At 26.4% G+C, this 27799-nt stretch overlaps 2 protein-coding genes across 3 annotated transcripts in view; one reads left to right on the plus strand and one right to left on the minus strand.

The window, feature by feature from the left end:
* The window catches only part of LOC105365110 (uncharacterized), a 13867-nt gene extending 10978 nt beyond the window's left edge, over positions 1-2889 (minus strand). The window contains exon 1 of the mRNA XM_011503201.1: positions 2442-2889. Within this exon, the coding sequence (XP_011501503.1) occupies positions 2442-2456 (15 nt within the window). The 5' untranslated portion in view covers positions 2457-2889. The remainder of the gene's footprint in view (positions 1-2441) is intronic.
* A 9804-nt stretch (positions 2890-12693) lies between these two features.
* On the plus strand, positions 12694-22415 carry LOC105365111 (probable cytochrome P450 305a1). 2 transcript variants are annotated; one of them, XM_011503204.1, is made up of 10 exons: positions 12694-12772; positions 15068-15286; positions 15452-15776; positions 18183-18480; positions 19744-19938; positions 20035-20221; positions 20304-20418; positions 20757-20937; positions 21219-21478; positions 22031-22415. In XM_011503204.1, exons 3-10 carry the CDS (start codon positions 15488-15490, stop codon positions 22222-22224), a joined length of 1719 nt encoding a protein of 572 aa, XP_011501506.1. In that variant the 5' UTR covers positions 12694-12772; positions 15068-15286; positions 15452-15487; the 3' UTR covers positions 22225-22415. The 2 variants fall into 2 exon arrangements, with proteins under 2 accessions (XP_011501506.1, XP_011501505.1); XM_011503203.1 differs by having other exon boundaries at positions 15068-15776.
* Positions 22416-27799: the final 5384 nt, after the last annotated feature.

A 27799-nucleotide genomic window follows, 5' to 3' on the forward strand; every position in this document is an offset into this window, starting at 1 on the left:
CTCAATATAATGATGATCTTTGACTACTGAAATTCTCTTTTTAATATCCCTCCGATTCGAAAATATATTGTGATTAGCGTAGAGGATAAAATACTAAATAAAATATCAGCTTAGACCTAATAATAATTTTAATTTAAAATTTTTACTCCCATCACTGGTAGTATTAGCCATTTACTTATATATTTTAATGCTCTTGATCTTGGATTTTTAAAATAATCATCTAAGTTTTAACTAAGATCTAATAACAAGTGAAATTTCATTTCTGCATAAAAGTATAAAATGTAATCATTTATTTAATAAGTGGTTGATCAACATATATCTTATGTTTAAAAATTACAACTAAAGTAAGAAATTTAGTAGTTTCGTCAGTTTTATATATTTTTTTATATGGACTGAAAATTTCTAACTTCTATTTTCTCATGCAAACACTTTTACTAATTCTATTTTTAATATTTTAAGTTTTTGTATTGAACACATCGTTTTTCGGACTTTTAATTTACAATAGATTTATGTAAATTGATTAGTTGCTTGAACATTCAAAAGTCATATTTATTTAGAAAAACTAATAAGATTATACAAGATACATATCGACATATCATAAATTTTAATATTGAAACATTTTCAAAAGTTTTTTTAAAGCATAAGCCAATCGCATACCACTCTCTGTGTTAATATTGACATTTTAAGAAATCAGCCATACGTCAATAATATTTAATACATTACATACGATAAAACATAAGAATTTATTTTTTTTTTTTTTTTTTTTTTTACATTTTTTACATTTTTTCCATAGAATACTTTACTACAATTATTATCTTATTAAATTTAATAAATAAACATGTGGTGTTTTATTAATAAAATAATGACGTTATAGAATTACAACAAGTATTAAAAAGTATTACTTTTTGTACGTACGCTTTATAAATGACATTGATAATAATTAGAATTATTTATAAATATCGTATCAAGATATTTCGCAGAAATTTTAAAAATATTACTGTAATTAATTTGTATATTTATTTAATAGATTTGTATATTAAATTATATTAAAATGTTGAATTGGCATGTTATTTTTATTTATTTATACAACTTATTTGTTTCTAACGATCATAGTTTTAAGAACAATTTTATAATAAAAATCTTTAACTATTAGGAAAGATGTTGAATTTTTTAAATAAATTTAAAAAAAAAAAAAAAAAAAAAGATGAATGAGAATGCGCACTGAGTAATTTGTATTAATTATTTCCATATTATTTATACGTAAATTATATTAAAATTAAAGTTTAATCATTAAAGTATATGAATTTAAATGACATAGTTTGATACTGAGAAAGTAACTTATTCACTAAAAAATTTAATACTTTATCGTCTATTTATTTGTAAAAAGTCGACATAATATTTCTTCAATTCTTCATTGTTTTTAATAAATAGCTTCAAACAATATAGATATTACAGTAATATCATCACACTAGTTTATCATATTAAGTATCATATTAGTTTACTTGTTGATTATTGAAAATACGATTGTTTACATATTCTTTATACATTCTTCGATTTAAAAGATTTTACGTAGTTTATTTGTCACGATACTCAATTATTAATTTCATAACTTTATTGATATTATTTTTACATTTCTTCGCTTTATACATAAAAATATAATTAATCAAATCAGTATACATTAAGCAGAAAATAATTTTATTAGAATTTACTATTAAAAACAAAACAAAACAAAAATTAATTATTTTTCTATAATAAACGTAATTTTACGCGTAAACGGAGAAAATAATATTAAGCTTTTGGTAAATTAACTATTCAGAAATAGGTAACAGTTATAGGGCATAGCATTTAATTTTATTCCTCAAATTTAATTTTGAATAACTGAAAGGATAAATGAAAATAAATTTTAAATAATATTGCGTACATGCAATCGTATGGAAGTAAGGTGAAACTAATTAATTTAATCGTTTACATCTCGAATTCAATCAAAGGAAGTCACGATGATAAATCTAAAATTACACTACTACGGTAATTGATAATTTTATGAAATAAAGGTATAACATTATACTACTTTGTAACAGACTAAAGCTTTGTCTAAACTCTTATCTCTCATGTTTTTATGAATCTTCACACTATAGTAAAAGAAATCCGCTCTCAGAGATTTGGCAAACATTATATTATTATCTTCAAAAATCCTAAACGATTATTTGTTATTGACAATAATAATACCAAATCACTGAAATTGTTAAAATAAGGTGGCCGACCTACAAAATCGCCCTTCTATCATTAATTCCCTTAAAACACAACGTGCTGAATTTCCAACAAAAATGCCCAAAAGCCAGTTTAATTTACGGCAATTAATAAAATAATAAAATAATGGGCATTTGAGAACGAAACACAATTTCATCACATCTCTACCATTCACAAGTATAAGTAACACTTACGAGTCGAACTTCCATCGCCTCTAGCCAATAATAACTCCGAACTCGCGAGGTGCTCTTTCACATCGTCGCTGTTCACACCGAGCACATGTTCGCGTTATCACCACCGAATCCGATTTGAGGCCCGAGAAGATGGGACTTGCAGTTGGGACTAACGTGATAGGAGAGGCGCGTGCCGCGGAAGCGGAAGGCGCGAGCTGACTAAACCAATGCCGAGGGATGGTGAAGAGGCGCCCGGGTCAAAGTGACGATCATCCTCCTCCTTCTGTCGCCCCCACCTCGGCGCGTTCCCATGACGTCCTCCTCATTTTTCCTTTCGATGCCCCTCCGTACCTTCGTTTTCAGTCGGCCGAGAATTCAGAGCGATCGCGATGGAGCAACGTAAGGATCCCGTATCCATTTGTTTACGAGCGAACTTGATATCGCGGTGTTCCGGATACTTTGATCAACCGCAGGGAAATCGTGAGTGCCAACACGTCTCGAGTATTTGCAAATGATATTCTCTCTCTCTCTCTCTCTCTCTCTCTCGCTCTCTTTATTTTCATATTCATCTACATCATACTCTTTACGTCATTTTGTCGATTAATCTATACCTTTACACATTAAGGGTTAAATTTTTTCCTTTACAATACACGAATTTCAATGAAGCTTTCTTTATATATTTCATCTCATTTTCTTTAGGAAAATCTAAAGTAGATCTAATGTAAATGAGACACGGTTATATGTAATCAGCGATATTGGAAGAGAGCAGAGAATGGAAAAATCAACGCATTAGAGCATTAGAATAGTGTTTAACCATTTGGATACCGAATTAGAAATATTGGAAAAACAGTTTTATAATTTCTAAGATTTATTTTCTTATTCACTTATACAGATAAAGTTAGATCTTAGTAGATGACTTGTTGGGCACATTAAAATGAGGCCATATAACAAGGCGAATAATATACTGTACTTATACTCCAATTGCATGGCAGAGTTTTCTATGAATAAAAGTAATATTTTTCACTCTTCTTATATTTCTACTTACTACTATAATTTATCAAATAATATAATTCATATCTGAAAAGATGAAAATTCTTTTATCTCGAAATACATACGTTATTTAACTTAGATTGCTAAAAAAAAAAAAAAAAAAAAAAAAAAAAAAAAAAATTGGAATCAGGATCATAATTTAAACAAATTAGTGATTATACGTCAGGTATAATAATTGTAATTAGTAATTTTCTCTAAATTAAAAATATTGCAAGATAATAATTAACAATGAATTTGTGAGAAATAAATAGAATCATTTAAAAATATATGAGAAAAGCTTAGGAGAATTAGTATGATTTTCATGATATTAATTTTAATAATTCATTCGTAAAACTATTTTGAATACGTTGAATTCTCTTTGCTTTTCTGAGATTTTCCTTACGTTAACTATAAAATAATCCGATTTTTTTATGTAAACTTACAAAACTGACAGATTGTTAAAAGAGCAAGTAATAAAAAAATTATTCTTAAAAGATTTTTCACGATGTTTTTAAGTGTCATATATTTTATCGTAACTGAAATATTTATCTTTGTAAACAATAACATTCGACGAGATATTTAATTCACAAACATTTATTAAATATTTCATAAAAAAATTCTTTTATCAAACTAATTTAGTAATGTAGTATTTAGCACGGGACTGAATAATATAAATTTTTGTATACTTATAACTTCAATTGTGAAGTGAAACTTTAAACATTAAATTTTTGAAATTTTATGGAGAAAGTATTCTAGCACAACATACTGTGGCATCTTTTTTATTTAAATTACCAAAATGAAAACTTTTTTAAATCCCATTAGCGTCGATGTCCGTGATCTAGGTTATTAAGAAGTTTATTTGAAATATCGATGTAAAATAAATGATAGTTGTAAAATTTATAAATGTACTAGAGTTCAAAAGTTTACGAATGATCCGAGCAAATATATCGTAGCATTCCGTATTATAAGTTTTTCCTGCCATTTTCGTAAATGGTAAGTAATACATCGACTTTTCGTGTATACAATATTAAAGAGAAAGCTATTTGAAAAAAAAAATTTGACAATATAGCAACATGATTAGACATGAGATTTTACTTTCTGAAAGCACGTCACAATCACAACCTCTGCACAATATTTTAGTATTTAAAAACCAATAAAGCAAAATATGTTGTTAGTTACGAGGTCAGATAAGCTCACAATTACAAATAATACGTTCGAATTACGCATTTTGGATAATGTATATTTTCCTCGTATTCCTGTAATTTACATTTATTATTTATCGTAGAATTTATAGTTTTTAAATTCCTCTAAAATTGAAGAAGCTTTAGCAGCTCTAAACTGTAAATGTAACTGCACAAAAGTCGTTTCCATTTAATAACTTTCACGTTCATCTTGTGAAATAATAAAACACAAAACACATAATTTAAATAAATTATTTTTGAGCAAGAATAGTAAATAAAATTTTATGTATAAGTCATATCAAACAATTTCGAGTAGTTCTTTTGCGCGTTAATTTTGTTTAACGAAATATTAATTATATGAGCACTTTAAAGTTTCAGAAAAGTTAATAGAAAATAATTACGTTTTGTTTTATCATGGCTAGATAAGAAATTTATGTATAGGCCTTGTAAATAATTATTATTTGTTTAAAAGTAATTTATTCAAGCGTAGTGATAAAGATACAAACAAATGAAATATAATCGGTAAAATTATGTTACTAAAACAGGTTACTAAAACAGGAAAATTAATTACATTTGAATACTCTTTCTTTCTGTTTTCATACTTCTCTGGAATTTCATTTTCTTTCTTAATCCCCAGGATGTAAAGTATTATTCTAACCTTCTCATTCATCTCAATGTTACATTACACACAATTTACCTTTCTGTTTCTCGTATACTTACTTTGCTTTTACTCCGCAAACTTCTTCACGTTCTCTTCTACTTTTCATACTTCATTTGCATATTTTGTATATGATTTCTTTTCTTTTTATTTGCCTGTCCATTATTTTGGGAAATTGTTTTTAAATGTTTTTGCATTTGCCATTATTGGAAATATGATTTTTTATTTTAAATCACATTGTCATATTACGAATTATTTATTTATTTATTTATTTATTTATTTATTTATTTATTTATTTATTATTATTGTTATTATTATTTTATTTTTTTGTAGCAAAATTTAAGAACTTAACTCACGGGAGATTTCAATCTATAAAATGTAGAATAGATTTTAAGCACACGTACACGAATGTGCATGAATCGAGAAAGCCGAGGAAGTTTGCACACATTTTAATAATACCCGCTAGTATTAGCTTAACATAGTTAGTATTAACATAGTTGTTATGAGAAAGTGTATGTACATATCACTTCCGGAGCGTTGATTTAATGAAATGATATTACGAGACTTTTAATTAGTTAAATGTGTATTTTATGGAGATAAGGTTTGAAAAGCACTTTGAAACTTTATTTTTCACGTAAAAACTAATAATCATTATCAATATAATAATATCATTAATTAGGAAAATTTAATAAACTATGTTGAAAGAAGCAGTGTATCACGAATCAGCTCTTAGGTAGTATACGCCAAATATACGTTTCATTAATTCTTATCCTTTGATACTTATAGCACAGAATCGTCTATTATTAAGTGAAGTATGAGAAATTACCGCAAATAATATATCTTAATAATCATCAAGAGAAATAATTTAAAAATGGAGTTGAAAGTCTGTATGAGAACAAGGCGCATGAACGACTATCGACGGATAGCTCCGTTTGACTCAACATCCGTCGCAAAAGCGAGAAATTTCAGCTTCCGTTCCTGCTGCAGCATGGAAAGTATTGACCACAAATTATTCAAACTGAAGGTGAGACTATTTGGAGAACTACATGGATACGTTCATATATACCGATTGTAAACGTGTATTGTGAGATTTGTATCCTTTTCTGCTCCCTCTCCCCTTCCTGCCGTTTTTATGCGCAAAATCACACGTAGATATCCGAATTTACTAAACGCGATATTTAAATCTTCATTGTGCCTTGATTATTTTACGAATCTCTTGCATAGATCCAGGTAACTCTGATCCTTCTATTCGAGTTTTATCTCAATCAGCGAACACTTAAGGATCATACCTAACAATGCTTTTTTCTTAACTTCGGTCAACTATAGATTGAATTATTCGTTTCCCACTATACTAAAATTTTTCTAAATCATCTTGGCAATACGTCGCAAACAATTTCTTTGTATAGAAAATTAAAGCATTAAGGTAACTAAAAAAGTAATGAGAAAACTAGTAAATGAATTAACGTGGTTTTAATTTTAATCTCAATTTAGCAATAATTTTCATTGAATAAGCGAGCATATTAGCAAATCATAATTTATGAAAAATAATATAAATAATAACCCTTACAATAATATTTATTGACATTAATATTTAAATGTAAGACTATTTTTAATAATGACAACAAAAAATAATACAAGTAAATAATCGAATTATAATTGAGCATAATAAGCATATACGTGAACACAATTTTTCTATACTCTTGCACCTGTTCTATTTGTATGTGTCTTTATATAGTAATTATACTCATTATGAGCAATATAATAAAGATAAATATTTTAATATGAAAATTGCTTTATAATTTACTTTTACGTTACATACACAAATTCATATTTTTTTAAAAATGTTTATCTGCAATTTAAAAGTAATTTATTACAAAATGAGTTATTGATATTTTTTACAACAAAACATCTAAATCTACTAAATAGAGTCTATTCATTATAATTATATTAAAATTTAAAATGAAGAGATTCAATATTGTAAAGATACTCATTTACATTAAATGAACTTTCACGAGTCATATGGAACGCTAAGAAGAAATTACGACGAGCGTATGTACCTTAAGATTCCGAATAGTTTTAATAGTAATTGTTCTAACAGTAAATAGTTCGACCTCACGCAAAATAGAACTGTAAATAATATAATGATAAATAATATAATCATTCCATAAATTATCGTATTATTTGGACAAGATTAATAAATATATTAATGCTAATGCTAATAATATCGATGCCAAAAACTCTCTACGCTATAAATATATTAATAATATGTAAAGTATCGAGAAGTATATTAAATCTTAACTGTTTAATTGTTACTAATTTAATACTTGTTAATTAAGTAAGACATAATTTGTTTAGTAATCAAATAAATTTCATGTTGTACGGGGAAAGCATATAATCTATTTTATGGTAAAATTTACTTATACTTTAATATCTCTGTATTAATAGTTGTTCTAAGAATAATTAATAAACAAATGGACTTTTTTTTCATTTAACCAAGTATATATTTAAATATCTGCCGTATTTATAATAACTAATCATATAATATTTAATAATTAGTAGAGATCGGTAGAGATCAATAATCCATCCAATTATTCAGAGATCCACAAGAATGTTTCATTTAAGAAAAGAACGAGCTCTCGATTAAAATTTGATTTCGTTATTATTATTATTATTATTGATTATCCGCTAATTACAATACTTACTTTATATATAAAATATTCATTCATATTTTTAAATAGAAGCCAAAGCCAATATCTAAGCGAAATATGTGCGGCATTTTAAATTACTAAATAATACTCTTCTACTCCCATATGTCACAGTATATTACATATATTATATATAAATATATATAATTTACTATGTACAGTATATTATATCCCATATGTTACGCTTGAGTGATATTATATTAATACAAAAAGGTTATTGCATATTATAAGTTTTATAAAAAGAAAGAAAACCAATGAGAAATTAATAGATCGAATGTCATTCGTAAGAATCGCTTACATAACATAACACCGAATCGATTATACTTTTTATAAAAAAAAAAAGGGGGGGGGGAAGAAAAGAAAAAAGAGGAAAAAAAGGAGAAAAAACGTATCCATATGAATCTTGGCCAATATCTTAGCAGTAAGAAACTCAATTTTAATAAAAACAATCACGTATGAAATAATGCAACGTACATAAAGAAAGTTTGTCCGGACAGGACGTTTCCTCGCGATTTATCGGCGCTTGGGCTAGCGAATTCCCGATCAGCTGCATATGCAATCGGAATTTGGTATTTGCCTGGTGAAACTCGGCACTGGGCGTCGCATACCAGATCCGTTAGTTCGACTTTTCTCGCTGCGAGCGAAGATGAACAAAGAAGTGACGAATGCGCGAGCACGTACGCGGGATCATTTGTACGTCGGCCGCGCGGCTCGAAAGTCCTGCCACACTCGATTTGCGCGACTATATTTTCTCTTCCGGGACGCGCGACCAAGATGTTTGCGTTCTTTTAGACTCCTGTGACTCGATGTTACGTGCGCCGTAGTTTTTGAAAAATAGGTGACCACACGTACGAGATCGAGCGATACGTGTGGGTTGCATTCGTTGGATGATGTTGAATCACGAGCTTTCCAACAACTCTATTACCCCTTTAATATCGCGATTATTTCTACAGGACGAAAATAATTTTTCAAGTGACAACGCGTGTTCTCTTCTTTTTTTCTTCTTTTTTTCATTTGCTGATACTATTAATTCAAATGACCCATCAGCAGCTTCGAGTCGCTTCTGTGTCTCGTTGCCTTAACACAGGACTTTTAGAAACTATTAAACACACACTGGTCACACAATACTATCTACGATAAAAAATACAAAATTTTATTTTACATTCATATATATATATATATATATATATATATATATATATATATATATATATATATTTGAAATAGTGATTATTAAGTTTTGTACTAATATATGTATAATATAGTTCCCGTATTGTAAAAATTTGCTTTTCGAAAGGATCGATGGAGACAATGCGAGATTGCGTTACACACATAAAAACTTAAATTTACGTCTGACGTCTTTCTTTCTTTCTTCTTCATTTTTTTTTTTTTTTTATTTTTTATATAAATATTTAACACGGTATATAAAGAAATAGGACTGATGGAGACTTAATTCGCAACAGCATCTAGTCATCGTGACATCGCTCCACTGTAAAATCTACCGAATTGTTAATTTCTTTCGGATTACGTTTGCATTCCAATTCTTTCGTGATAATTAAGTCCGAATCGAGAGTACTGAACTCCCATTAGATTAATTGATTCAGCGCTAGAATTCCTTGTGGTTCACATCAGGGATTGTCAGGGTGTAGAAAGCAACGAGTGCTTTGCTTTCTCATGAGCGAAGCGCCATTTCGCATCTGCCGCTACGTTTTCTCCATCGGCCAACAATACATCGATTTTTCCCAACGACAGCACTCCAACCTAATGGATCGCCAATAATTTAACGATGCAGACACTTATAGCTGCCACTGTCACCCTTTACCGACTCTCCTCTCATTTTCTCTCTTCTCCTTCGGCTTCTCTTCTCTTCTGTCCTTTACGCTACTTTTCCAAAGCCGGCACTTAAGCGTCACACAGAGGATTGGGAAAGAACATGTGCGCCGATCGTTAAAAATGCAATGATGACGTTGCCGCTCTTTGCTGTAACATTAATGCAAATCTTCCTAAAGACTCTATTTCGTATGAGTGATGTCTTCAAAAATCGCTTTTTACGGGTGTTTTGAAAATTAAATCTGTATTGTTATGGTTCTATTGTCGTCGACTATGCCTTTTTAAATCCCCTATACTTAATAGATTAATGGGGATGCGTTAAAGTGAGCGTCGATGCAATTTTTATGTACATAAGCTTTGTACATCCCTATTATCACGTTAATTTTTATTCTCGGTCTACTAAAAAAATATATATATTACGTCACAATTTATTTCTCTTGTTTACATTTAATTTATATATATGTATATATATTTTTTTATTATAAAATTGAATTGATTAACAATAAATTACGTTTTTCCGAAACTAAGCTTTCAAAAATATTGAAATATTTTTATTTGAATTGAAACCTATTCTTATTTTATTATTTACACATGTAAATTAATTACATTAATTTGTAAATTCTAGAAGTTCTATCTCAATAATCATTACCATATAGATTATCATTAAATATTAAATAATATAATACTTATTATTTTTCAAAAAACAAAATTATTTAATTCTCCTTTCAATTTCGTTTTTCTATTTAGGATAATTATTATTAGAATGTTATATATAATTTATCTCATTTATACTATTTATTTTATACTACATATATATGTATATATATATATATATATATATATATATATAATATCAATATAGTTATATATTCAATTTCAACATTGTATTAATTATTTAATTTGAAAGATTATTACTTACTAGCTTCGATATAATCTAACAATTTATTAATCAAAAATTTATTGCAACAATTTCCTCGCTCACTTTCAATCTCTGCATACAAATGGCCATTAGATACTGATCATCAAAATTTATAAAAAAATATGGATTTATGAAAATATTTAAATTCATTTTTCAATTATAATGTGCTTATTACACAACATATCGTTTAATTGGTACTGAATATTCATGTTTTAGACATTAAAACAAATATACTATTTATTATTGTTATAGTTAAGTTGTTATAATTAATATTCGAAATAAATGATTGTATATTTTTAACATATTATCCTTATTAGGAATTATAATGGTGGTAAAATAATATTTGATAAAAAAATCATTGAGTACGTGTGAACATATATTATAGATATCATTGTGTACTCGTAAGTAACATTTCTCTTACTATTTTAAATGTAAAAGATATTAAGTCTTCATATCTTTATATAATGTGCATAGATAATTTCATTATTATTATTATTATTATTATTATTATTATTATTATTATTATTATTATTATTATTATTAGTATTAGTATTATATATAAGATTATATTTTTTAAAGTTTTTTTTTTTAATATTGGAAAGTAAAGTATTATTAAAAAGATCAAATAGTATAAGTTTATTACATTAAACTGTTGACTTCGCGTCGGACTATGTGTGCCGTAGTAAATTAATAAAATTAGCGACCGTAATATAAAATCATAAAATATTGTAATAAAAAAATGAAATGTATTTAACTAAATTTACGTTAGTTTATAAGTTATTTAACGATATATAATTTGAACATAAAAAACTGTATTCTACATATAACGTAATGTAATCTTATCTTCATTCTTAGTATTATCTTTCAAGTGATAAATCAATGTATAATTATTTAAGTTAAAAAATTTATAAATAAAATATTAATATGTGTAAGAATTACATTGAAAAAAAATTAATTTACGGATTTATTCTGTTTATTTAACAATGCACAATATTTATTAATATGGTAAACTGAAAAGTGTATATTAACAAGAATGAACTCGAAAAATAAAGTGATTTGTATAACAGCGAATTTGCATGTTTATTTATAAAAATATAAGTACAACAGAAGCTATAAATCAAAACTAAAATTCATTATATAGAAACATAACAATATTTTAATGAATAAACAGTTAAAAAATAATATGTAAAAAAAATATAATTTTTACTTTTTTAAATTTTTTTATTAATATGAAAATTAAATTTTAATTATTTGTTAATTAGTAATATTAGTAAACGTCGAAAATGTAACTATAATATAAAATACAAATTAATTCATGTTAATTAAATTTTTTATATTCCTAATGCTTTTTAAAGCTTAGTAGTATAATATAACAATATATTCTTCATTTTATTATTTAAGATATTAATTAAATTTCTTTAACCTTTCAAAAAGATACATACATCTTTTAAAATTTGAAAAAGCCCTTATATATTTTTAGATATAAATAATATTATCTAAATTCTTGCAGGTTTTTAGGCTAATTGAATTCTTTGCTATAAGTAAATTCTTAATACATTTCTTCGTAAAAAGAATATTTATCATTTTTAATTGATTTATCTAAAAATTATTAATACTTTATTTATATTTTCTGCATATAGTTTGTTAAAAAAATTATATATGTACACGCTTTGGTGTTTGTATCAAAAGTATTATATTGTTTCATAACATTAGTATAAATCATGGGATTTAATAAATTTTTTATTTAGATTTCATAGAATAAAAAACAATTCATTTTCACCTAATAATTTTATTTAATGTGCATCGTTTAATATATGTTTTTAATTGTTCTGGCACTGGTTGTGTAAAGTTAGAGTGAATTTTTCCCGTTTCATATCAGTTTTGTAAACATCGCTTTCAATATAAAGTTATTTGATTTATAATATTTGATTACACAACTTTCTTTTCATCGTATCTATGCATCAACAAAGTAGGAAGTGTCTTGCAAAATTACAAATTCCAGAATAATAAACGCAATAGTTACAAAATCTGTGAGTAATTTTAGAATTAATTGTTAAAGTTCCATTAATTATAAAAATTCTTGTAAACTGTATTACTTTTCATTTAATTGAAATAATATTTCATTAATTATTTAGTTATATTATCTAATTGGTGAATTTTGTACGTATAAACAAAAAAACTATTGAGCAATATTATCCTGAGATAATTAATTTGCTCATAGTTTTTTGTTTATTTAATTACTTCATGGATCATAATTTACAAGTAAATAAATGTTCAAATAATACATTTTATCAAAGTATTATACAAATTACATATCAATTACAAATTTAAAGAACCTCATATATTAAGTATGTGACATATTTGTGGCATACTTTCGTCATTTTATGGTTTCCATAAAATGGTTTCCATTAAGTTGCAAATAGCAAAATATGTATCACCTATAATATATATCTACTTAGAATGTTCGGCATCGTGTGAAGTCAAACTCGTTTGAAGTTGTTTTTCCTGATGTATTATATAATGCAATTATCCCGTATGTCATTCTATTCTATTACAAATTTGTATTTGACTTACGATGTAATTAACACTTGGTTAGTTGAAATGAATTTAATTGCAGGAGTTCATATTGCTTATAAATGTTTACATTTTATATTTATAAAAAACATTTAAAAACGTTCTAAAATATAACATATAATTTGAGAAATATCATAAAGATTAAAAGTAAAAAGAAAAATATAAAAAAATCGGGTGAGCCAGTTAAAAGTGGGAGGATGGCATTCACGTTATAAATGGGAGCATAAGACAACTCAGTCAAGAATTACTTGACTTTCTATCTCGTTTAAGTTTTAAAATTTTGTAATTAAAATTATTTCTTATATTTCCTATGAAATCTTACAAAATTATTTCAATTTTGAATTATCTGATTTAATAATAAAAAAGTACAACTTTTAAATCCAATTCATAAAATAGGGCATTTTATCAATTTATCACTTCTATGAGATTATAAGTTGATTCTAGAATTTTATATTTTCCCCCAATTTTTTAGCTATTCATATATATATTTATTTATTCAGATAGTTATTTGTGTGTTAAATTTTCGTTAATATCCTTATTTTTATTCCATTTTATAAAGTTCATAATATATTTTTTTTTTTAATTACGTAATATAATATGTTCATTGTATTAAGTATTTACAAATCAATGTTCAATTCATAGTTTTTGAATGTTTTTTAAATTTTAAAACAATTGTCACTGATATGATTAATATTTGATACTTTTACCAAATTATTGTTTTTTATTTAAAATTATTAAATAGAAATGTCATAGTTCAATCGAGCTCACGAAATACTATGTATGTATTTAAATATAAGATTTTCAATAACTGTAGAATAAAATAATTGATCGAATCTTAAATAATTATCTCCATTATAATCACTGTTTATGCATAAATTTAAAATGAATGTAAATACAAAATGATTATTTATTGATATGAATATATAACGTATTATTTATTGAAAAGTTGTTATGTATGTTATATATGTATATTTTAAGCATTCGAATGGTGTTCAAATAAGAAAAATCTAATATTTTAAGAAATTTAATTTCTAAGAGTTATGGAAAATAATATAAGTAAGCATTTCTCAATCATGTTTAAATTACGTATTAAACATATATATCGCTTGATATTTAAGGAAATAAGGAAAGTCTGATTTAAAAAAAAAGGTGGCGGGGCGGGGGGGGGTGGACGTTCTCATAAGTAAGATAATATAAATGACTTGAATAATTATTAATACTTTTTATAATATTATAAATTAATGTAAAATAAATAATTTTATTACTGTTAAACAAGCCGCGGTAAAATTCGCGTAATATTCTGACTAATATTTCTTGTAATTGCATCCGTGAAAGTTGAACTTCTGCGATTTGTGATATACCATTACGGCTAATTTTCAAATTAAATGAAAGTCTTCAAAATTCTACAACAAATAATTTTTTACTCTCATTAATATCTACTAAAGACGAGAAGCCAATTTTTGAAAAATATAATATACGTATTAACATGAAAATTGAAAGAGAAACTGAGTAAATAAAAATAAATGCAATAGTGACCGATAAATTTCGAAAACCTGTTCCTTAACCTAAATACGCGGGCAAGGCTCGAAACTATATCAGACATGTCTTCAAACAAAACTAACCGATCATTCGATTATTCAGATAATTCAGTCGACAGGACAATGAAAAAATAGCCCTCGCATTCAAAATAGCCGCAAAACCTTGGAATAGTTTGATTAATTACTTATAAATGTACTGCTGCTTAATTCTAGATAATGACTTGCAACTTTTCCACCTAACGAATGTTTCGCCAATAGCGATAATGTAAGAACTCGTTTTCTTCGAAAAACCAACGGCAACTTAATGCACTAACCGAAACAGGCATTTTCGTCCCATCGTAGCAGTCGTCATGAGAAACCTGTTCACGTATCTGCCAAAAAACGAGTTGTAACTTTGGCTTCGCAAATTATTGGCATCGGCGAAAAGTGAAGGTAAGACGTACATACAGGGAGCCAAAGGATCGAGTTACCGTTACGTTTCGTTCCTTCTGAGATAAAACGCGCAGTGACCTTCGACAGTGAGCGCAGCCATACTCTTAGTCAATTTGTCCAGTGAAAGTGCAACGGCAAAAAGCCCAAGCTTTATGGTCTTTTTAGCTTCGTACCGCCACCATTAACGAGTCGCGCGGATACATGTGGATGATTCTTCATACAGACGACGGGAGCCCAAAGTCACGCTTCGTGGTTGCCACGGGATTTGCATCTGCGTTTTATGGTTTTCCTTATCTACCAAGTATTGTAAAACTCAAAGTTATCGCTCGTCGAGGCTCACACGAAGATTTTTCACGCCTATTCCAAATCCGGATTCACTCTATCTTCGCTCAACGCAGCATGTGGCTTCTGATTGTGATTTGTGTGGTTCTATTCGTGGTCAAGGTCGGCTTCGATCGGAGAAGACGAAGTCACAAACATTATCCACCAGGTAGGTGGTGTATTCTATTACATTGGAAATATAATCCATACGTTTTCTCACCCAGTAAGGCGTCCACTCTAACCGCTACTTATATAGATTATTCTGAATCCTCCAGTGATGGTAATAAGCTACGTTTTTATGATCTTGCGTAAAATCATTCGTTTTTTTTTTTTTTTTTTTTTACATTTTCGCATTGTTTACTATTCAACAATACGCAAAAGAAAATATTTGTATTGCTTTGCGAAATCTACACTTTTGTCACTTTTGCATCAAGCGTGCATAAACTTTAAGTTCTTTTCTGCAATTAAAATTAAATTAATCTAATTAACATAACAATCTTCAAACACAGACTTTTGTAAGAAAATCCATAAAAAAAAAAAAAAAAAAAAAAAAAAACCCATAAGAAATTAGCAGTTTGTAACGCAAATGAAAAATTCTAATTTACGCTCGTAAGAAATCGATGCAAACGAGAAACAAATAATAATAACAATTACGATAATAAAAAACAATTACGATAATAATAATGATATTGGTAATAACCATAATAATAGCAAAAACAATAACAACAACGACAGTGACAATAATAATAATAATGCTATTGATGACGGAAATGTGATTGTTTTCGTGACTATAACATAAATAAATTAGAATTTTTAAGCAATTTTTAATTTCATTGTTCACATACTGTAAAATAAATCTAATCAGAGACGAAAATCTTAGAGAAAATCTATTCATTTCAAAAAAGCAATATAACTATGAATAATGGGTATTATTCATAAATTTGGTCGAATAAATAACAATTTTTATTCTAGACTATTTTTGACTCGGGCAGTACAGAATTAACAAATTTTTTTGCCTTGTACTTCTAAATTTATCGTAGATTTAACATTCATATTTTAACATTCATATTTTAACTTATTTTTTAAGATGATCTGTGGTCACGATATGGTAGAAACCCGTGACTGACATGTCAATATGTCGTCGGTTATAATAAAGACTTTAATTTTATTATACAACAATATTTTAATGTTAAATTTTGCGAACGATAATGTAATAATTGAGAAAATGCAGAAATATAAGAAATTGAGAAAAAGAAATTATTTATAACAATCATGAAAAGTGCATTTTAAAATTTTGGTAATTCGATAATTCAATTAATTTTTTAAAAAATCGTCAAATTTCTTGTTTGAAATATTGAATATTTTTTTAAATAAAAGAATACTTATAAATAAATCACTTTAACGAATACAATAATAAACATAAAATTATGATTTTTTAAAAATTGAACTAATGTAAATTCGAATTGAAAAATATGTGTATTATTATTAACAATAGTCGTGGTTTCCTTTTTTTTAATAATTTTTTTTTTTAATAATTAGAATAATAATATATAGTGCTTTTAATATATGGCTTATATATTATTGTGATTGGGAAACTTTTTTTCAGGTCAAATTTCCTACTATTGACTATTACTACCCTATTGACAATCGAATAAATAGTTCGTATTTGTTTTAGCTTTTAAAAAAATAAAAATAATAATATCTGCCATAATAATAACTATTGTACTATTATTATTAATCATTTCGACAGTTTATAAAATGGCAAGTATTGCAACTAATAAATGTGAAAAATCAAAAAATATAAAGTTTGTTATAATTATTAAGGCATTATATTTTAAAGATTATTCTAAAAAATATCCAATTATCATAGTTCTAAAAATTATTTATGTAGAATTAATAAATGTAAATTTTATGCAATGTTTTTTTTGTTTTTTTTGTTTTGTTTTTTTTTTTTAAAGGAGAATATTTAATATGAGATATTAAAGGATCTTTATCCTTTCATATGTGACTATATCATAGCATAGTTGTTAATTAATGTAGAAGTGAAATGTTTTTGAAAATGCATAACTTTACCATTTTAATTTTTCACGAGAAGGTATTTTATCTCATAATCATTAATTTCACTTTGTATATTAGTAATCTGACATAATATTCGAAAAGTCATAAAAATGGGTTTGAAATCACCTATTTAGTAATTTTGAAAGTTTGAAAACCAAAGCCGAGCAATAATATTCTTGAAAAACTTGGAAACCCATAATCGTACAAATATTGCGCGATATCCTAACGACATATTAGTTCTTAATAAATTCCATCTATATTGTTTTTAATCGTGAACCGAAAAATAGAATAGGGAGATAATAATGGATTAGACATTGATTAGTCCACGCAACGTGACAATTTCACTCAATAAAATCGACTTGAAAAAATAATGGAATGTTCACTGTTCCGTAAAAACAGAGTAATATCGCGAAATGGGTGAAAGCTCGTTTTCTAATATCATTATCAATCGTTTGCCAAATGTTCTTATGAATAACTTTTTCAACGTGTTGCGCACGACTGGGAAATTCTTGTAAAGGGCCCCGAGGACTTCCCTTGATCGGCAACCTTCTGGAAATTAGACGGGTAATCCAGAAGATGGGCTACGACTGGGCCGCCTGGAAATATCTTTCAGGACTCTATGGTCCGGTGCTCCGTGTGCAGCTCGCCCTAATGGAGCCCCTCGTCATAATTACCGGTCGCACGGCCGTCCTGGACTTTCTCGGGCGGCGCGAGTTCGATGGCCGACCCGACGGTGTGGAGTTGCGCCTTCGCAGTATGGGCAAACAGCGGGGAATCGTCTTCAACGACGGCCCAGAGTGGATCGAGCAAAAGAGGTAGGCGACACTCACGAGCCACCCTAACCCCCACCTCCATCCCCTCCGACCCAACACTCGCGCTCTTTATAGGCGAAATTTCTTAGTGCGCGAGGCTACGCTAGAAGCTAGGCGATTTTAATTGCAAACGAGTGACTTGTCAGTTCTTTGTAATTGTGATGGCTGTCGAGTGAAAGGATGATTTTTACCAATTCGATATGTCGAAAGTTCTATTTTACCTTAATATTTACTCTTTTAAACAAATAAATGTCTTGATTTTTCGCGCCCTGTTGAGAGAGTCAAGTCATTAACCGTAGTTTATCAATTTATTAATGTTTATATAAGTTTAATAATAATGGCCAATATGATTTCTTAACTCTATTGGACTGAGAAAAAATACAATGAAACATACTAAATAAAATAGATAAATAGAGGGCACGAGGTGATAATTAAAGACTATGATTCGGTGAAAACATTCATGATATAACGTTAGATAGATGTTTAATATTATTTGTTATTCTTAGACGACCTAAATTAAAGGAGAAAAGTTTTCATTCTTCTCGAAACAGTAAATATGTTGAATTACATTTGATTCTCATTAAATTAAAGCATCGACTAAAGTCTTGATATTTATTAGAAATCATGGAAATCAAATCTTGTTGTTACATTAGAATTTTCAAACTAAAAAAACTATCGAAATTAATATATTGAAATTGAAGTTCGTAAATAGGTAGTTTTACTCAAAATTTCATAAAGAAAGAAGAGTGTAATTAATTATCATAAGCTTTAGCAAATACATTTAAATATATGTAGTTTTTAATTATAATCCTGATTATAATACTGAATCCAATTGTTCCGATTCATAGATCGGAGATTTTTAAATTCTTTTTCATACTATTTAATAAGCTTTAATGGATGCAAGTAAAGAATAATTAAAACTAAAGATGCAAGTAAATATTAATTATCTGTATTGGTTTGAAATTTTTTAGTAACTTGCACTTTTATTCAGCTGAAATAAATCTTTTATTGACAAAATTTTTTTGTCTCTCGAAAATCCTTGATATCAAGTACCTTGATAATCCAAGCAATTTATAAGGGAATTGAATTTTATATATTACAAATATGAATATTTTCTTTATTTATTACACAACTTAACATAGCACGAATACTATGTTATAATTCTTTTTTTTTTAATTATATTATTTTTATTAATTTATTATTTTAAGATAAAAGTATTTTAACTATTTTTTTTTTTTTATATAACAAAAAAGGTTTATTTTTTAGATTTGCACTCAAGGTTCTAAAAGATTTTGGATTTGGCACACGAACGATGGAAGGATTAGTATTAGAGGATACACATATGCTATGCTCTATAATAAGTGATAAAATGCTCGATAAGAATATTAATATTCAAGAATTTGGTGAAGTTACAGCAATGGCAGTTATAAGTAGTTTATGGAATTTAATAGCTGGTAAAAGGTAATATAGTTTAGAATGGAATGTATTATTTTTATCCATATAACAATGTTAAACAAAACTTTCGTTAAAATATACAAACTCATATTCTTTATGCAGATGTGATTTAACCAAAGAAGATTCAGAAATGCTAAAGATATTACGTGTTCTTAACGAAGCTTTTCGCGATGGTGGTGTTTCAAATAAGCTGTGGCGATACATTCCATTTTTACATTTAATAAAGCCATTTTGCTCCGGATTCTCTGAAAAAGAAAAAGTAACGACTACGATGTCGAATTACTTTTTGGTAATTTTCAACAAATTATTAATAATAAATTATTTATGAAGTGAATGACGTTATATAGAGAATTAATAGAGAACACTTATAGGATGAAGTTGCTAAACACAAGGAAACCAGAATATCTGGACAACCACGAGATTTAATTGATACCTACCTTGATCAGATTGAGTTTAGCGATAAGGAAAAAACTTCATCATTCGATGGTATATTATATTAAATTTTTTAATATTCATAGTACGTCGATTATTAACTAAAAGGTTGATTAATCGTTACAAAAATTACTCTATCGATTGAAAATACAGATATATAAAAATAAATAAATAAATAAATAAATAAATAAATAAATAAATAAATAAATACAATATGTAGAATATATATTGTGTTCTAAAGAAAAATGTTATTGTGTTTAAAATTTTCTAATGTTTCATCTAAAAAAAAATACATGATACAATTTAGGTTTTCCACATATTTGCGTATTCATTGTAAAATTGATAAAAAAAAAAAAAAAAAGAATTGATTTTTTATGTTTGAATATTTTCAGAATTGCAATTAATTGTACTTCTAAAAGACCTATTTTCGGCTGGAATAGAAACAACGTCAAATTTAATAGGATTCGCAATAGTATATTTAGCCAAGTATCCTGATGTGCAAACTAAATTGCAATATGAATTAGATCAAGTTATTGGGAATATTGAAGTACCTCGGCTAGAAAATAAACATTTGTAAGTTTTACAATTTACATTTACTACCACTATTTAATGTTTGTTTGTTAAATGTCGTTGTAATAAATTTGAATAATTAGCTGTAATAATATGCTGCATTAGAATACAATTTGTTGTATTAACAATGCCAACAATAACATTATTTAGAAATAATAGTAATTTCTTCTTATTGAGAGTGAAGCTGAAGAAATTAGGATCGGGAGTATATTTTTAGTTCCCTAATTTTCTCGTCGATACGTTGTGAAAAAAAACAATGCGTCTTTTTTCTTTTCTTTTTCTAGATTACCTTACTTAAATGCGACAATTGCCGAAGTTTCGAGGTTAGCAAATGTCGCACCGACAACAATAGCGCATCGTGCCGTCGCCAATTGTTCAATATTGGGTTACGACGTTGAGAAAAATTGGTCTGTAATTGGTAGTCTCCACAGTATTCACTTGGATCCGGATCACTGGGTTGATGCAGACTCATTTCGACCTGAACGATTTATCGATCAAAATGGAAATTTCGTGGACGATCCATGGCTCATACCTTTTGGAACTGGTAAAATTGTTGATATTATTGTAGAAAAAATTGAAGAAAATATAGATTCTACGTATAGATTAATTATAATATTATATTGAAATGGTGAAGGTCTTGTAAAAATCTTTACGAGCATTAACCACATACCATCATATATTACTACTCTATGTTGTTTTTCCATAATATTTTAATATTTTAAATTGCAAATTGCGACTGTAAACATTCTTAAATTACTGTTCTATATACATTGAAAAATTATATTGATATTGATATTAATTAATATTGATATTAATGAAGTTTGATATTATTAAGCCTCACATATACTATGGCTCTCATCGATTATGCAGTCCAAGAGAATATAAACTCTATTAGCCTGTAAATTATGGCAAAACATTGGCATTACAATTAAATTACAATTTTATGTTACGTATAACCGGAACATGAGCGTTTCTTCACGCCGACCTTTCCACTAAATCCATATTTATAACATGTTCGCGCGTAGAGAAGCAGTAACAAGTTTCACACGACCGTGCATCACAATTTCTTTTAAATGTAAATTCTTTTACTTTTCAGGACGCAGGAAGTGTCCGGGTGAAAACTTGGCAAGGATTAGTCTCTTTCTCTTTATCGCCAGTTTGATGCAAAAATTTCGATTCAGCCTGGCGCCTAAGGAGACAGCGCCCTGCTTGTTAGGAGTAAATGGTTTCACTATCTCACCGCCGCGCATCAACATTGTTATAAAGTCGAGATCCAGCGACAAGGCATAAATTATTCTGACCTTAAAGTTAAACTTCATTGGGGAAAATGATTTATCGTCGATACATCGTCCTATTAATAAACTTACGTTTCAGCTTATATGATGTGTTTTTACAAGGTTCGATATTTTTATGATAATGCGTTCTATAATTAATATATAAGCCAATGACTAACTCAAGTGACTGTTACTATATATTAATAATACAATTATTTTATTCGCGTACAATAATAGAGAAAATGTCTTATTATTAATTCTAGATTGTACAAAGAAACTCTATCAAAATAAAGCTTTTATCATCATTTAGTTATATTCAGGTACATCCTCTACGTAAATTTCGTAGTTCACTTTAAATTAAGCATATACAATATCAATGTTTTGATTTTTATAATAATGATTAAGTATTACAAATATAAATTACACAATGTTTCTTTATTATATTTACCGATACAATATGTGCATCACAAAGATTACATTAACATATTTTATGAAATTTTTGTAAAACTACTATTATTAGTATTATCAATAATAACTATAACTATAATAATAATAAGTATCAATAATAAATAATTAACGTGCACAAATTGACCGTATGAATATTATAAAAAAAATTAAGCTTTTATTATTAAATTAAATATAGTAAACAAATGTTTTTTTAATTTAATACAATTATCCAGTATACTTATATTTTCAATTGAGACAATCCTATCCATAATTTGAAAAAGTTTAATAATTAATTAATAATTAGATGTTTCAATATAAAATCATATAAATGAATTAATATACAATTAACTTAGAAATGCTCTTGTTTAAATTCATATACATTTAAAAGAATAACAATCATTGAATAATTAATGAAAAATATGTTTGTTTTTTAACGAGTAAAGCAAATTACAGTATGAATATAAAATTGAAATAAACAAAAGATTCATAAAAATTTATAATAAAATCTCTGCATGTATAAAATAATTTTTAATTAAATTAATTGTTCATTAAAGAGGTATTTAATATAAATTAAATATAAATTCAATACTTTAAATTCTTCAATAGATTGGTAATCGAACACAAAGTAAATTATTTTTATTTTTATTATTATTTTTTTTTTAATTATTTTACTTAGTATTCAGTTGTAATAATTTAAAGGATATAATATATAATAATATATAAAAAAAAAAAAAAAAAAAAACAAATAAAGTACGATGTTCGTATTCAATTAAATTATGTTTAATTCATACAATGTTTTATATTAATATCGAATATTTATGTTTTGATACATTCTTAAGAACTCTATAACACATTTTTCCAACAAAGGGAGCTTTATCGACTTACTAGAAACTTCTGTCGATTGCATTTATTAATTATAATTATCTTTACAATTCTTTAGAATTTTCAAGACTAAAAATTTAAACGAAACTTACAGAAGTTAAATGTGCATGCGTATGCTATGAATTTCTTTTAAATATTTTTTATTTTTATATTTAATTTCTATGTCGTTTATATCGTAAAATGGTAAAGCTACGCAGATTTTAAGTTTAACTGAATCACCTACAGATGGAGCTTATATTGCTGCGATAATGGGCGTTAGCAATTCGTATTTTGTTCTTTTACTGTTAGGATACCTTGACGTCGCAGTCGTCTTATTTTTTATCTTGAAAGTGGATTTATCGAATGGTATACCTTTTTCCTTTAAATAAACTTTAAAATACTTTTCAATAATTTTCATTTTCGCTGCTCAGGCTGTACCTTTTTGACTGGGTCATTCGCTTCAAACGACGTGAAGAGAAAAGTAAGCATAAAATTAGGGTTGCTTCGATTGAAAATTGATTTTGGTTTTAATTTCGATTTTGGTAACGCACGAAAATATTTTATTGATTAGCATATTATGAAAAAAATGAAATATAATAATTTGATAATTGAATTAATACTTATATTTTTTATAATTATTGAAACACAAATAAATTACTGTTTTCTCATTGACATTTAATTGCATAGTGCTTGTAAATAATAAATTATTATAAAATATTTATTTTATTTTTTATATATCGTGGATAATTGCCATAAGACTTAGTGAACAATCATTTTTTATTAATACTCTAATGATTTACTAATGGTGCTTATTTATATTTATTTTTTATTTAGTATTATTCATTTTATAATAAATTAGTATGTGCTTAAAGTAAGAAAAGAATAAAAACAGGAAAGTTTCCTGAACTAAATTTATTATGCTATTCTTCTTGACGATTAGTATCTTGATTTTGCTTAACAGAAAAATCATATTCGTTTTAGAGAAGCACAGTTGCTTCTAGTGCCAAAAAGAATTTTATGTCATACTACTTTCTATATATTATAATCTATATATTATATTCTATATATTTTATCTATATATCATACTTTGAAAAATAATTAGGAAAAGTTTTTCTATAATTGCAAAAAGGCACTATTTTATGTACTGTGTTCCGTGAAAAATAATATCTAATGTATTCTAAAGTAGAGATTCTCTTTGTGTGTAAGTACTTGTAATTTTATGGTAAATCGTGAGTTTATTCATGCTTTAAACGATTTTACTTATTTACTTATAAATGATTTTAATTTAAATATTTGTTCAATTCTTACGTTCAATTCTATTCAATTTGAACAAAAATCTATTTCTTAATAATCTCGTTAAATAGCTTAGTACATACGATTCTTTAGCATTTTATTCTATTTGCTTTAGTCATTTTTACTTTAGCCTCGTCTAGATAATTTTCGAGCTAAATTTTGCAGTTCTAAATTTCATAATTCTGAAATTTATTGATTCAGTTATTTAGCAATTATTTATTTTCAAACTTAACGATTCTAATTTTTCCCTTAATGCAAGTTGATATGTCGAACATAGGTTCTCTATATCATTTTATTTGAGAATTTACTTGCAGTCTACCAACGACTATTAAAATATATTTAATTTTCATCAATTGAGAATCCTTTCTCAAACTTATATTGCTTCTTAACTTTTGCAGATGTTGAAAATTAATAATGTTCTGAGTCAATAATCGCCTAAGTAGTAACATTCATATTGTGAATCATTTTATAAAATAATACGTTGGGACAGTTTGGACATAGAACTTGGTACGAAACATTATTAATGAATACTTATACAATCCCTAAAACCTCACTATCCTTTACAATTTATTTTTGTCAACATATAGAATACAAGCAACCACATTACATCGCTTACAATATAATTTTTCAAATATATATATATATTGCACATAATACTTTGGACCTTTTCAAGCACCTTTTAATAAATATTACCGTAGGACCAAAATATTTATAATTTTCAACCATAGTCTCTTTACATAGCGACAAAAATTTGTAAAACTATTAATCTTCACTAACGTTTAAGTACTGGCATTGCTAATATAATTATGACTTCAATTAATCTTTTATGCGCGAAAGATCATTTTTATAATATTTTATGTAAATTTAAAAATTTCGATTTAAAGCCTAAAATAGCTTCTACCTACGTTATTCTTTTTACAAGTTTTCTCTTCATTTACTTATTATTGCCCAAAAGCTTTATATATAAAATTATAATTATAAATTATAAAATATTTTCATTCATAATTTTTGTTATAACGATAAACTTTTTATAATTAATTTTAATATAATATCAGTCTCACAATAACAAATACATTAAAAATTAAATTATTTTTAATTTGAATAAATTTATAATTGATTGTTACACAAAAATCCACAAAAATTATGAATAATTTGATTTAATATTTTTATTTTTCAAATGCATATTTATTATTATTAATATTATTAAATTATATATTATAATAAAATATTATTAGCCGATTAAAATTTTATATCCAGTAAACGTACTTAATGAAACTAAACCAATCATTTTTTATACAGGATTTTAGTTATTTGTGTAGGAAAAAAAATAGATATAATTGTTATTGTTTATATAAATATTTTTACAAAGCTTTGGTCAATGTGAATATTAAATAAATATTGTAGGGAAGTATATTTAGGTAAAAATATTTACTTATTTCTCTCACAATTTAATGTACTTCTAAAATATTATAAAATATCCTAATAGCAATTATATAAAAAATGAAGAAATTATATGAAGATTATATAGAATAGAAATAATTTATACTTTATATATATATATATATATATATATATATATATATATATATATATATATATATATATATATATATATATATATATATATATATATATATATATATATATATATATATATATATATATATATATATATATATATATATATATATATATATATATATATATATATATATATATATATATATATATATATATATATAAAGAGAGAGAGAGAAAATATATATATATAGAGAGAGAGAGAGAGATTTATTCTAAATATTCTTCTTATATACGCATGTTTATCCATGTTACTTTTAAAATGAAATTAGTAAGCTTTAGAAAATTTTTATTGATTTAAAAAAATAGGTAATGATTATCCCTACGAAGTGTCTCATATTGTCACATATTGTCGCCAAACACGATTGTAATATAATACAACAAAAAGAATATTACGGCAGTATTGTACTCTCCGTAAGTTAGCATCTTATCACGATGATTTTGACATAATACTTATATAATGTTGAAATAGTACTTAGTATATTATTTATTGACTTTGTCGGTAATTTTTCTATGCGCGTGCTTTGCGCATAGTTACACCATGTTTGATACATTCCTATAATATGCTATATGGATATAGTGCGCACACTGTAGCTGAGAAAGACAGTGCTGCCACACTGATGTCTCAAGGTATTTAAGATTAATGTAGATCATTACCACCTACCGATAAAACAGATACAGTGTTGGATTTATTTCATCATACATGCTATTGTAGTGTTTGGCGTATAATGAAAATAAAAATAAAAACAAGGTACAACAAAAGCATTACACTACAAAAACCCCTTTCACGTAGCTATTTATAGTTCATCGACGCTCAGATATGTATCCGTTAAAAATAATTTCGACCGCGAGCACAGCCACAAGCCGTATAGTACACTTTTATTTCGTTGCGTTGCTTTGTTAAACAAGTGCATTATTTATCTTGACGGCGGTAAATAAATGAAAAAGTATTACAAAACTGAAAGTGTGTAACAAAACTTGTACGGCTGGGTTCGAATATATTTTAGGTGCTCGTGGTCGCTTTTGTTTGAAAAGAGCACGTGATGTTTTCTTATTAAATAATATTCATGCGAGAATCGTAAAATTCTACGCATATAAAAGATTTGAAAATTTAATTCCCGGGGATAATTTATAAAATAACTTTAATCAACTTTACGTCTCTGATTCGGCCATTTTTCATTTTATCCAAACCATATAGTTTATAAAATATATTAAATTAATTTAACCAGAATAATCATAAATTTATATTATAAATCAGCTTACGCGATCATTTCTCTCTTATTTCTGTTTTCTATTTTTTTCATTTATTATTATTATTATTATTATTTTTTTTTTAATTATATATTGCAATGTTAATTAAATATTAAATTTGAAATGAAAGAAGCTGTAATAAGTTGTTTCATATTTTTACA

The sequence above is a fragment of the Ceratosolen solmsi genome, unplaced genomic scaffold (assembly GCF_000503995.2).
Source record: "Ceratosolen solmsi marchali unplaced genomic scaffold, CerSol_1.0 scaffold45, whole genome shotgun sequence".
NCBI lineage: Eukaryota > Metazoa > Arthropoda > Insecta > Hymenoptera > Agaonidae > Ceratosolen > Ceratosolen solmsi.